The following is a 13,292-nucleotide window of genomic DNA, read 5'->3' as shown; positions in this document are numbered from 1 at the left end:
AGATCAATCAAGCAAATAATGGAAATATGTGGACTATCCTTCATCAGAAGTAATACTACCAAGTTAATAATGTTGCATGCATTGCATAGATCAAAGAATGATACATTAAGGGTGATATAATCAAACATATATATCACCCAAGTCTTTTACTTTCATTAACTCCAGAAGAGTGATGAAATTGCTATTTGACGAGTAAAATCGAGTGACAATTTAGTAGATCTATTAATAAAGGCATTGTCAACTGCAATACTTAAGAACTTATTGGAATACGTCGACTCAAAGATCTTCATGTTGTGCTACTAGAGAAAATATAATCATGTCAACATGAGAGGGAACTAATTGATAAGAATATCACTACATTGTATTCTTTTTCCTTTCGCTTAGGTTTTGTTCCACTGGGTTTTACTAACAAAGTTTTTAACGAGGTAGTTGTAGTAATAAAAAAGAATATTATACTATTTTTCCTTTATTAGAGTTTTTCCCATAGGACTTTTCCTAGTAAGGTTTTAATGAGACATATCCTTATAATTATTCAAAGGGGAGTGTTATAAAATATGAGCATTTATCAGATTATGAAAATTTATGGATGATCATCCATATTGATATATATATTGTAACGCCCAAGGGAGATATCTTTAATGAAAATTCATTCTATTTTCTTCTTATATTCTATTATACTTTTCTTTGAATATCTTTATTTATTTTGTCGTCTTTTCTTTTTCTTCTTTTATTTTACAACAAACGAGTAACTTAAAAGATAATTTAAAAAAGAGTGAAGCATAGCATTAACACATGAAGAAGAAACGGAGAAAGGCGAACCGCATCATATACAAGACAAGAAGAAACGGACAATCACGAACGCACCGTTTTGACCCGAGAGATGGCAACTTGGAGAGACCTCTTGGCCTCTAGTATCTCATCTTCCATTTCCAGAGCCACAGAGTAGTGGAGACCAGGGCTGTAACCATGCTCCTCGCCGCACCTGATTGCTTCTCCCTTCGCTCTTCTTTTCTCCCGAGATCCTTTCGCTTCAGGAACTCCAGGGGCCTGAGTCTGAACTCGCATAGAACTTGGACAAGTCGACCCAGAGCGAGTTTGATCACGACTCCCGACTCGTTTCAAGTTGGAAGACTCATTGGTAGCTATGGGTTCATGAATATTACTAGGTATTGTTGTATAATTTTCCCCAGTTTGGTTGCCAAGAAAAGAAGAGAAATTATTTGTAATTTGTGTGGTTTTTGTTTGTTGAAAAGGACAGTGAAGCTCAAGTACCAATACAGATGGTTGAACGGAACCTTTTGTTAATCGGGAGAAATTTACAGTTTGGACTCGGCAGCCAAAAGGAGCTGAGGCCGGGAATAGAAAGGAATTTAATTGAAAGTAATGAAATTGATTTAACTTCATGAACATCAATAGATACTCTCTCTACTTTTTCCCCTGTTTGGTTGCCGAGAAAAGCAAAGAAAATAAAAGAAAGAAAAATTTGTGTTTCTGTGAACCGACGGTAAGAAATGTCCAGACTCCAGAGAGTTGAGCAGGACCTTTTGTTTTCTCGGAAAAAAATTTAGAGTTCCAAAGTTTTGATTTTGTTGCCTTTCCTGCAGTTTCTATGTGACCAAATGGAGCGGAAGCCTTATGTGTGTTTGCAAAGTAGGATTTAAAGGGAAAGGAAAAGAATTTAATTGGAAGTAAAAAAATTCATTCAAGTTCTTAGTCTCAATTTTTAATTAAGGAACGGAACATGAAAGTTGTTTTATAGTTAAGTTCTTCTCAATGCCAAACAGAGTATTATAACACGCTTTGTTCTTTCTCTCTCTCCTTTTTTTTTTTTTTTTTTTTTTTCCTTTGGTGGTTAGTTTTGGTTGTTTTATGTTAATTGTTGAAAACTTGATGGGAGAAAGCGGCTTCCCCCATTGCTTGCTGTCCATTTGATTGATGAGAAAATGTAGGAAAAGAAAATAATGTGCAGGAAAATTTACAAGTAAAAGATTCTGGTTTCTTTTCTTTTGTTAGGTTGTTTTTGTAGCCATATAGAGCCTTGGGGTTTCAATTGTGGTTTGAGATTTGGGAATTCTTTCTTTTCTTTGTTCTTGAATTCTTAGAATCTTATTAGATTTCTTTTCTGAAATCCTTTTGTCACTAATTTGATTGCTGAAAAAGTTTGGTAAAGAAGACTGACAAAAAGAAAAGTGAATCATAATTCTGGGGGAAAAAAAAAGAAGAGAAGTAAAACTAAGCCAAATAGTTGTTTTAGAGCAATTCAGTGGAATTAAATGTTTTCTTAGGTGTTATAAGTGAGAATTTTATGTTTGTTTGATAGAGGAAATGAAACTGTTTTCTGTTTCAGAAAACAGAAATATGAAAATAACATAAAAAAGACATGTTTAGTAACATGTTTTCAAAAACCATTTCTGGAAATATTCCCTGAAATTGGTTGCTTAAAATGTTGTTTTTCAGTTTTCACTTTTTCAAAGATGCAAGCATTTGAATGATTGAATCATTTGTTTTCATTCTAGGAAATAAGAACAGTTCTCAAGAAACCATTTCGCATAATTTCCATTTCGATTCTCTCTCCCGTTAATTTCTCAATAATCAAACTGCTAAGATCCCAATTGGGGCCTGGGATTTGAATATTAATTGCTTTTGATTTTTTCCATTCATCATCAAGTTTACCTGATAATGAAGAAAGAGAAGCATAAGTAGCGGTGGCGGAAGCTAGAGTTGTTTTTTGAGATATTTTCCTCTGTTTGCCTGCTGAGAAAATTTAGGAAAAGAAGAGAAAAATTTGAAACATATATTCTATATTGTTTTTATTGGTTAAATGTGAGAAAACTCAAAATAGTGGTATTAGGGTCACTTCTATGGAGTTTTTTGATCTCTTGTATCCACTACTTTGTTCTCTTCTTGCATTTTTGGTTGCTATTGAGAAGATGGATGGAAACAAAGGAGAACAAACTGGACTTCTTTTTTGTCTTATCTTTTATCCTAAACAGTCAACAGTTTTAGTCCATCATTGTGATTTTTTTTTCATTCTCTTACATTTCCTTGGATATTAGAAAGAAGGGAAATGAGAAAAGGCTGAAAATATCTTGATAAAGGAATTTAAGTAATACAATTTAAGTAATATGCAGTGTTATTACTTCTTTTACTTGTGCTTTCTGAAATCCAAACAGTGCCTTAGGTTTTATCTGAGCTTTATAATGTAAATATCTCTTGCGTGTCTTTGTTCATTATGTCTTGTTGATTTTGATTCTTGACATAAATTTTGTTCCAATTGAACTTTTTCATTCTTTTTTTTCTTTTTTTCCCCAGCTATTCAGGGTTTCAGCCTGGGCTTGATGTTGAATACTCTTCAGAAGACATGGGGCGATTGAGAGTGCAAGATGTGGGAGAAGGCAATGTGAAGATCAGGTGCATTTCTTGGATATCTGAGTAAAAGAATACCTAGATAATAGGAATTGGTGATAATGTTGATGAGATACAGCCAATTTCCAATTGCTTTTGGAAGTGTCAATTTATTCTTGCTGCTGATAGCAGTCGGGGCAGTTCTTTTGCAGGCTTTATGAAGGAATAATAACTCAGGGTCCTCTTCGAGGGACTCCAGTTATTTTTAAGGTGAAGCTTGGGATTTATTATTTTCCTTTTCAGTTTGTTTGCCTTATGAGGAGATGGTTGACAGAAAAGAAATGAAATTTTGAGTTTTATTTTGCTGTCAGTTCTGTTTCAATGAATTAAAATGCAGCTCAGAAGCCAATTATTGCGTTGGGATAAATTGAAAGATTTTCTTGTTTCTTAGGTACTAAGGCATGAAATTTCAATATCTGACATTTTGATTTTATTGTCCTTTTCTGCATTTGATCAGGAACCAATTGGTGGCTTATGTGTGTACTGCTCATATTAGATAAGAACACATTAGGATTTATTACTGTTGTTCCTTGCTTACTTTATAAATTAATGCAAATGATTTTAGTCCAAATATAGACTAGGTTGCCTAGTTAAGTTTCTTTATGACAAGGCTCCTCTCTCTACTATTTACCGCTGAGTCACTGGGAGTTACCTCATGGTGCAGAGAAGCGTTATGTGTTTTCATAGGAAAATCAGACTCTTTGATAATTTACTTCTACTTTTTGTTTCTAAGAATGGGCATGTCTCTCCATGCCATGATGTGATGAGGTGACCATTCATTGGGTCAGTCCATAGCAAGAGGTAGTGTTGCAGAATTGGAGTCATTTCATTAACAAAATCAGTTTGCTTCTAGATTTGAGGTAAATTATATTACATTAAATATTTGTCAGTGGTCAATTTCATATAACAATAACATTGGTCATTTTGAATGACTAGGTGGAGCAATTCTGATTACAGAGAAATTTAATGGGGAAGTAGTAATGTTCATCAAAATCATTATAATGAAGTGTCATGTGAGAAAAAGGAAATTTGTTGGCAGATGAGAGTTGGACGATACTATATTAAAGGACTTTTAATGATCATTTTTGATATAGCAAAACAATAATTTTGGTATGCTATGGAGTTCGTTTAGTGTAAATGTCTGATTAGGTTGGTTTGGTGCTAGACTTTATTCTTTCAGTCACAAATATAAATCTTTTCTTTTTGCTTAACAGGCAGTTGGTAATTTAACTCTTTATTGAGTGTTTTTGGAGTTCCCCATTGCATATGATAATTCCAGTGTAAATCACAGGGATCTATAAATAAGTTGAGTGGTGGACCGATGGTTGGAGGGATGTAATGTGAAATAAGAGAATGATATGGGTTATTGACGATGAATCAAATATTCGAGTAGGGAGAGATGGTGGTGTCTTATCTGAGTAATAATTTCCATCACCAAATTGAAGGAAAAGAGTTTTGGACCATACAAAATTCTTAAACAGATTTATGGTAATGCATTTAAGGTATTGTGGTAATTTGTATAAGGTGGATATACACTAGGATAGGGCACCTCAATTATCTATATTCTTTTGGATTTCTTTTAGTATTTGGTGGCACTGATAATTTAAAACTTGAGGGGAAAGATATTGTTGTAGCAGTGCACTTTACTGCTGATATGAATGTGGACCCAGGGATGGGCTTTAACTTAGCCCAAACTCTTGCTCCACCTGCATACATGTACATGGCCAAGGATTGGTGTGGAGATGTTGGCTAAAGTTGCCCAAGTTAGATTTTCTGAAGAAAGTGAAAGAAATTATGGGAAAATAAAAGGGGAACAAAGATGATGTTTCTCCTTGGATCTTGGTATTTCCCCTTTGTCTCCTGTTGAAAATTATGAATCAGTTATGTAATTAACTCTCTACTTTTAGACATAATGATTTTGTGAAATATGTATTTGGATGTAGTAATGGTGACTCTAGCAACATTTTCATTTTACCATAGTTTCAGTTCAATACATCTCTTAAAAGCTCAGATTGGGTATTTTCTATTGACTGTTATATTGTTTAACCATGAAGGTATATCCTGGGCAACGAGCTGCTGGCATTGAGGCTGACATGATGGCTGCAAATGAGCTGAATGCTCATGCTTTCCTTCAAGTAAGTTCTATATTCAACTACCAAAAGATCTCTAAGTGTGCCTTGGACGAGGAATTTTGTTTAGGGATTTGACTATGCTAGAGGATTTCAAATTTTCTGAAGCAAATTTGCTATTTGGCATACCAGGGGTGGGGACTTTCCAATGCCTGAGGTTTGGAGGACTGGGATACTCTTTTCTAATTCCATTTACGTAGGAGTTATTTCAAATCCATTTTTTAAATCATACTGTCACAGTACCGCTTCATAGCTGCTGCAGCAGCTAATCCTCGATGTTCCATCACCGTCATATCATTGTTGACTACCCCACTACCACCAAGCACTGCTGCCTTAATACCATCATTGCTTTTGCCATCCTCCGTTGTCATCAGTTCCCCCACCTGGCCCCACTAATACTGCCAGTGTTGCCACCACCACCATCATCACTGTCACCACCACCCACACATGCACCAATGCAATTGCCACAGCCACCATGACCCATAGCACCCCATCATGAGTGTCATCACATTACCAACATCCCCATCCCATGGTTCCACCTCCCCAATTTATTGGAATTTATGCATTCACCCCCATTACCCACCACCGGAATGGCTGCAATGCCCGCACTGTTCAACCTCATCAATTTGTTGGAGTTCAAAGTATGCTCATCCAACCAACAAAGATTAAGAATTCTGGAAACTTTAAGTATCAGGTTTCAAATATCTTACATTTTTCAAATATCTTAGGTTTTGAAATTCCTTGAAAAATTTCAATTCCTTGTTAACTGCACCACCCTGAATTAGTTGCGGAATCTGTTTCTTAACTATAACTTCTTAGTATGCAGAGGTAAAGGAATCTTGTTTGTAAAAGTTCTCCATGATCATTTTGCAGAGCAATGCAAAAGATATCAGTCAGAATCTCCAGATGCTCTTAGGTGGATTTGAGACAAAAACTGGGGAGCAGGTCTGTTATAGCAAGTATCAATTGTTTAGTCATAAAGCAGCTACTTGTTTTGATAAATTTTATTTAACTAGAACTTATCCTGTCCAGTGGCTTGCTTTCCGTAATGATGGGAAATACAGTGCTGCAGACTATGCAAAAGTTTCAAGTGAAAAATTGTCAAAGAATAATGCTCTAGGAGAGCAGAAATCTTGGAATCCTTTTGACCAAGAGCTAACAATAAAGCGTAAAAGGGAGTTTGTTATTAAGTTGCTTCGGGGTGCTATGAGTGGTTTGGCATACATGCATGATCATGACAGATTGCACCAGAGTCTTGGACCATCTTCTGTTGTACTCAAGTATGCTGTTTGAATAGATTCAAATTTGTTCAAGCCATTACTTATTTTCAGTCTTTTTGTGGGAATTTCTCTGTTCACTCTGTTAAATGTTATACAAATTAAATGATGACAGTACAATAATGGAGAGAGATGCTGCCTATTTAGTTCCACGGCTCCGAGATCTAGCCTTTTCAGTTGATATAAGGTGCAGCCATCTTTTTCTTTTTGCTGTACTTTACTTTTGAACATACTATTTTCTTCTTCAGAAGAGGATAGGTTACTTAGCATAAGTTTTGTGCGCCCTTTCAAGGCAATCTCATACCATAAAATCAATATGCCAAAAAAAAGATCCTTGCTAAGGAATGATATTGATCCTTTGGTTGGGCCCAGGTAAGCTCCTCTCTGGTAAAAAAGGGTAAGCTTCTCAAGTTGGCTGTCGGATGAGTAAGCAGCCTTTAAGGTTCCTTGGTTTCCCCTGAGGTGGTGTCCTAGAATGCCTGGGTTTTGGGATCTAGTGATTAAATAAGTGAGAAGTGCCTTGATGGGTGGAAAATTCCTTTCTTTCCATAGTAGGTACAATTTCCATAGTCTTCATATTTATGCCATAGTCATCTTTAGAATTCCAATGGGAGTGGCTTTTAGAATTGAGGATTTTGTGGTTCCCATCAATTAGGTGTAGGACAGCACGAGACCCTAAAAACACCATTCAATTAATTGGAAAATTGTTTCTACCCTAAGAATAAGAGGGTATGGGTTTGGGAAATTATTATGCTAGGAAAACGGCTTTGATTGGTAGATGGTTACGGAGGTTTTTGGGAGAAATAAAGGTTGTTGTGGTACTCTGTTTTCAAATGCAAGTGCTGTTTGCAAGCTGTTTGAAGGATGTTAACGTTGTGGTTAGGATGACTCGTTGATGCCCATGGATAGCCATTTCTGAATGTTTCCAAGATTTCTTCAATCATGTTAGATTTTCCATTGGCAAAGAATACTAGATGATTTTCTAGAATCTTTAGTAGGAGGATCAAACTTCTAATGTTTCTTTCCTTGCCCCATGGGATTTCAATGGGAAAAGCTCCCCATTTGCTAACCTCTTGACTATGTCTAACAATTTCGTATCTTGGAATTTTAGTTTCTTCATAAATTTGAATGACTGTGAAGCTGATGCCCTTCCTCTCTCCATTTATTAGATCTGGTCTATTTACGAATGCTAGGTGTCGATCCTTGGATGACAGGAGGATTAGATAATAGATTATTTTCCCTCAAATAGATATTGGATCTTAAGTTGGCATTTACTGGGGTGATTCTTTGTGTGAATGCAGTTTGGGCTAAAATATTATCTATTGATGAGTTAGCCAGAAGATGTAGAATTATTTTGAACTGGTGTTGCATGAAATGGACACGAAGAATGCTGACCATTTGTTGCTCCATTGTCTAGCGGCTAGATGTTTTTAGGCAATGTGTTCTTTATTTTTGGAGTTCAGTGGGCTATTTCTAATACCGTGAAGCAAACTGTTGTGGCCTAGCATGATAAATTTGTGGGCCTGTGGAGGAGGAATGTCTGGTGGGCAGCTCCATTTGGAGCATGGGGGATATAGAGGGAGCAATATAAAAGGTTTCAACTGCTTTCCTTTTCCTATGAAACAAGAGAAGCGCCACCGTACATATCAATGTCAAAATTGATAATTTTAGTTTAGGCTTGCTCCTTTGGTACCATACACAAGCAAGTTCATCCCAAATGTGTCTAGTCCTAACTATTAGGGAAAATTCTGTACTGAAATTTTATAGTAAGCAAGTGTCCATACTGGAGAATCTATGCATATATTCACTTAAGTGCTCACTCAAAATCCAGATGCTTGATATTTTGAATAGGTTGTATATGCTGGAGAATTTTCTAGAGTACATAATCACTTAGGTCTACACATTCTAGGTAACCGCCTGTGATGATGCCAAATCCTAAATTTTTAGCCCACCTGATTTATATGATAGAAAATTCCACTTTTTTAGTATATTTCATGACTTGAAGCTCAGCCTACATTTGCATCTGTGTATTACATTAAATTTGAAATTGCATCACTGCAGTCAATGTCGTTTCCATTATCATTTCTTGCACAGTACTCTGATCGCATAATTTGTTTGTTAGATTATCTTTCTTAAAGCATTTTTTTGGGTGGAAAGTTGCATGATAATGAATGGCTTTTCTAGTTGATTGTTGCTTATGAGGCATATGAAGAAAACATGGCTTCCCAGGTTCTCGAACATGGAAAATGGTCCTGGGACACTTGCTAATGGGCTTTGGAGACGGGCATCTGCTGCTGGTGCCTTCACACCAATGGAGAAAAGAGCTTTTGGAATATCGGATGACATGTAAACTGTTGGAACTAGTGTTGATTTATCAGCTTGAGTTTACTGGCTATTTACTTCTTGTTCTTATGCAGATACGAGGCAGGGCTTCTTTTTGCATACTTAGCTTTTGTTCCATTTTGTGAAGCAGGCATCATGGATAGCCTTTCTTTGCAAGTATGCTATGATGCTACTAAGCATCATTTCTTATTCATCCATTGTTCTCTTTCTTTCTAGTCATATTTTTCTCTTTGTGGATGGTAATTGAACAAGGTCTCTTACCCACCACCGTAACCATTTGCAGAGGCTCCTGGAAAGCACTTTCCGGCTTGATCTCAAAGCTATGAGAGAGTAAGAAGCCTCCTTCTATTTCAATTATTCAAGTACTGGATGCTGCATGTGTTCACACACACACATACACAAATATGTGTGTATATATATATATATATGTATAAGTATATATATCTATTAATGGTGTTTCTCACCAATTTGTGCCCATACTAAGTTGTAAACCAGAAATTGTTGGAACAGCTGATTTTGAAAGGGGAAGATCCTATTTCGATTTATCTTTTGGTAGGCCCATGGATATAGAACCTACTTTCTTATGATTACAAGGTTTATTCCAATATGAAATCAAATCATGGAAAATGCTCTTTTGCTACATTTCCCTCAATGGGTGTAGGAGATAGTGCATCACGCTGTCTGCAAGATCTTCTTTCTATTCATTGGTTGATGATCCTTTCTGTTGTCTCACTTTCAGCTCTGTGCCTTTTGTCTTTAATTGAGGGCTCTACAGCTCCTTGTGAACCTGATTCCATGATATAACATTACCCTTCCATTCCTTTAGTAGGGAACATTTTATTTTATTCTAGCTTTTCGGTAGAAAGTTGTTAGATCAAATCCTGGATCAAACCATGGAATCAGCAAGGCACATGAGAAAATAAAGCAACCAACAAAACAGGAAGATTTAAGAGACAATTACATCCATGGAATATAAGGAAGATGTCTATCTTTGAGAATTTAGGTTACAAAACTCATCTTGCCTCTACTTTCTCAACCCAAAACTCAATCTTTCAATTCTTAACTTTGGTTGAGGCCCCTGTTGAGGATATAGACATCTAAATATTAAGAAATTCTAAAAATACCCGCTAGGGTAGCTTAGTTGGTCAGACGAACACTAGGAGGTGTGGTCCTCATAAGTGACACATGGTCCTGGGTTCAAATCCTGCCACTGATAATACCCTGAATTTACCCAGTTCTGGTTGTTGCGGGACGGTCAACATCTCGAGATTTGGGTCTCCATGGAGAGTCCTAAGGGCTTGGCCATGGAAGGTTCCTCGGCTATAAAAAAAAAAAAAATGAAATTCTAAAAATGCCCTCTTCATAATAAGGCCTCTGGTGGCAAGGGCTTATATAGCTCTTTAGTGTAGTTTCTCATATGTAATCTGTAGATTCTGAACAAGTACTGGTTGTTTCATTGAGGTACATGTCCATGCACACATTGTACAAGATGATTAAAAACATGGAAACCTGCCTATGTTTCTTATTGAGTTATAACCCATCCTGTCCAAATGTGTTTTCCAGTAGTATATGTGAATAGTACCTTTCCAGGAAAAGAGGTTAATTTATCCACCTTGTTTGAGCAGGTATTGCTTAGCTGATGACAGTTTGTTAGAAGCTGTCAGGTTTCTGGATCTCGGTGATGGTGCTGGTTGGGAGTTACTCCAGGTTGGCTTATAACCCACAAATTATGATGATTAGTGGATTTTCAGTCCTTATTGTCTGTTTTGCCTCTTTCATCATTTTCTTTTATAACCTTATGCTATGTTTGGTTCCTAAAAAGTTCGACAATAAAACCAAAACCAAAAACAAAATGAGAGGAGAAATATAAGAAAAGAAAAAAGCTGAGGAAAATTTATGAAGTTTTTCTCTTCTTTGGTTGTCCATGGAAATTTTCAGGGCAAGAAAATTAAATTATACTTTCCGTACTTTTTTCCCAAGGAAAATGGGGAGTAAATCTTTTAGCATTTTTCTCCCTTCTTTTCCTTGTTTTTTTTTTTTTTTTCACATTTTTCAATGGTATTCAATTTTAAGAAAATCATTTTTATTTAGTATTCTTTTTCTTTCCTTCATTGCTCTCCAGGAGCCTTAGTATTGCATCATTGGTGAACCATCTCCCTTTCTCGCCTAAAATTATTTTGATTTTTCTTTTAAAATCCAAAGAAATTGTATGTGGTCTTAATGACATCATTCTCTTGTTACTTTTAACTGTTGATGGATGTGGGTCTTTCCTAATTGCGATAGTTTATTTGTAAAGGAGATGATGTTGAGAGAAAGGATCAATTCTGATGATTTGAAATCGGAATCATGTGTAGTTTACATTTACCTTTGAAACCACTGGTGAAGAACAGATCATGTTAACCATGTCTGCTGCATTACCTGAATTAATATACAAGCTAAGTGGCAAAATTCTAAACCCGAGGTCCACCTCTCACCTCTAATTGATCATACCATCATTCTAGGTTCACATTATGCAATTGCTCGATTCTATTCTACCTATCAGATGACTACTCTGTTTTGGTTGATTTAGTAACAGCAAGAGGGCTCGAGTTATTAAAGTACTTTACATGGGTGCTCAGGAGAGCCTTAACTCCTTGACATCTAGCCTAGTTCTCTTAGTTTTTCCTGTGCTTCTATATCTGCAGCCATATCCTCTCCATGACTTGATGGGAAGCTTGCCTGAAACCAATCCAATTCTTTAACTTGTCCGGAAATGTACCGATGTTTCTGTTGTTTGTGTTGTTGCAGGCGATGCTAGACCCAGACTTCCGGAAGCGGCCGATTGCAGATGCTGTACTGAACCATCGTTTCATGACTGGTGCTGTTCTTTGAAGTTCCAAGAACTAAGTTTAGCACAGTTCATCTGTATATGTTATTAAACAGTATATATTGCTTTTCTTTTCTTTTTCTCATTTTTAGGACATAAATAAGATATCGAGTACTTGCTTTGTGTGATATGTTAAACTATCAGGCAAGAGCTCTAATTTTGTCTGGTATAAATTTTTTTCTAATATTCCCCATCTGTTTTCTATGTTAAAGATGATATTATAATATCCAAATAGGCCAACTTAGACATCAAATATAATATAAAAATAGGTTGACCTAAGTTTGCCATGTTTTCTAAAACTTGTTTTTTAAAAACAATGAAAATAATATTTAAAAATTATTTTTACAGAAGAATGACCATATATAGTTAGAAATTTTGAAAAATAGTTTTTTTTATTAATATAAAATTATATTTAGAGTGTGTTTGACAGTAATTTTGAAAAGTGTTTTTGATATTTCTAATACTTTGAAAATTTTTATTTTTCAAGTATTAGAAATACCCAAAATATTTGTGAAAATTATTGTCAACAAATTCTTAGTATGATATGAGGTATAAGAATGACTATTTAGGTAATTTGTAATATAATATTATTTGAGTTTTTGTAATTCAATGTCCAATAATGATTTTATTTTTATTTTTATTTTCATTTTGGTTTAAATTAACCAAAAAAAAAGAATTAAATTTTTGTTTTTTTGTTGTTATTTCAAATTGAATCATACTAAAATAAAGGAAAAAAGGAAGTAAATTGACTTAGATTTATTAAACAAAATTAAACCAAACCCAATGATTTTTTTTTTCCCTTAAAATTAATTCAAATTTGTTTTAATGTTCATATTATTCTTTTATTTTTTATAATCTAATTCACGATATAGAAACATTCTTAAGATTAAATTCCAATTGTTAAGAGTTTGTTTCTTTTTTTTTTTTTTTTTTAAATTAAATCAATTTTTTTTATAAAAAATTTAATTAGAATATTTTCCCTAGTTTTTTTTTATCTAATTACTAAAACAGTCTTTTTTTTTTTACCTATAAAAATAAAAACAATTGAAATATAATTATTATTTTTTTCATATTTTATATTTTTAAATATATACAAAAAATTATTTTTGGTAATAACAAGCGATATTAGAATTAAATCCATAGAAAATGATAAAAAATGGAATAAAACTCCATTTTTAAATATTTAAAACATTTTCTTAACGTCAAAGCCAATATAAAATGTAAAAAAAAAAAAAAAGTCCAAATTATTTTTCTTATTTTAATTCCGAGCAG

At 34.7% G+C, this 13,292-nt stretch overlaps 1 protein-coding gene across 4 annotated transcripts; it reads left to right on the top strand.

Annotated features, from left to right (window-relative positions):
* The first annotated feature begins 915 nt into the window (after positions 1 to 915).
* LOC117934090 lies at positions 916 to 12,215 on the top strand. 4 transcript variants are annotated; one of them, XM_034855700.1, is made up of 12 exons: positions 918 to 1,166; positions 3,313 to 3,411; positions 3,558 to 3,615; positions 5,460 to 5,540; positions 6,408 to 6,479; positions 6,567 to 6,814; positions 6,927 to 6,998; positions 9,041 to 9,157; positions 9,229 to 9,310; positions 9,438 to 9,484; positions 10,780 to 10,861; positions 11,942 to 12,215. In XM_034855700.1, the coding sequence occupies exons 1-12, from the start codon at positions 967 to 969 to the stop codon at positions 12,023 to 12,025; spliced, it is 1,242 nt and encodes a 413-aa protein (XP_034711591.1). In that variant the 5' UTR covers positions 918 to 966; the 3' UTR covers positions 12,026 to 12,215. The 4 variants fall into 4 exon arrangements, with proteins under 4 accessions (XP_034711592.1, XP_034711593.1, XP_034711591.1 ...); XM_034855703.1 differs by lacking the exon at positions 918 to 1,166 and adding an exon at positions 1,235 to 1,380; XM_034855701.1 differs by lacking the exon at positions 6,927 to 6,998 and having other exon boundaries at positions 916 to 1,166.
* The last annotated feature ends 1,077 nt before the right edge of the window (positions 12,216 to 13,292 follow it).

Source organism: Vitis riparia, chromosome 16, assembly GCF_004353265.1.
Source record: "Vitis riparia cultivar Riparia Gloire de Montpellier isolate 1030 chromosome 16, EGFV_Vit.rip_1.0, whole genome shotgun sequence".
Classification (NCBI taxonomy): domain Eukaryota; kingdom Viridiplantae; phylum Streptophyta; class Magnoliopsida; order Vitales; family Vitaceae; genus Vitis; species Vitis riparia.
The sequence above is the reverse complement of the archived record's forward strand: the minus strand, read 5'-3'. Positions and strand labels throughout refer to the sequence as shown.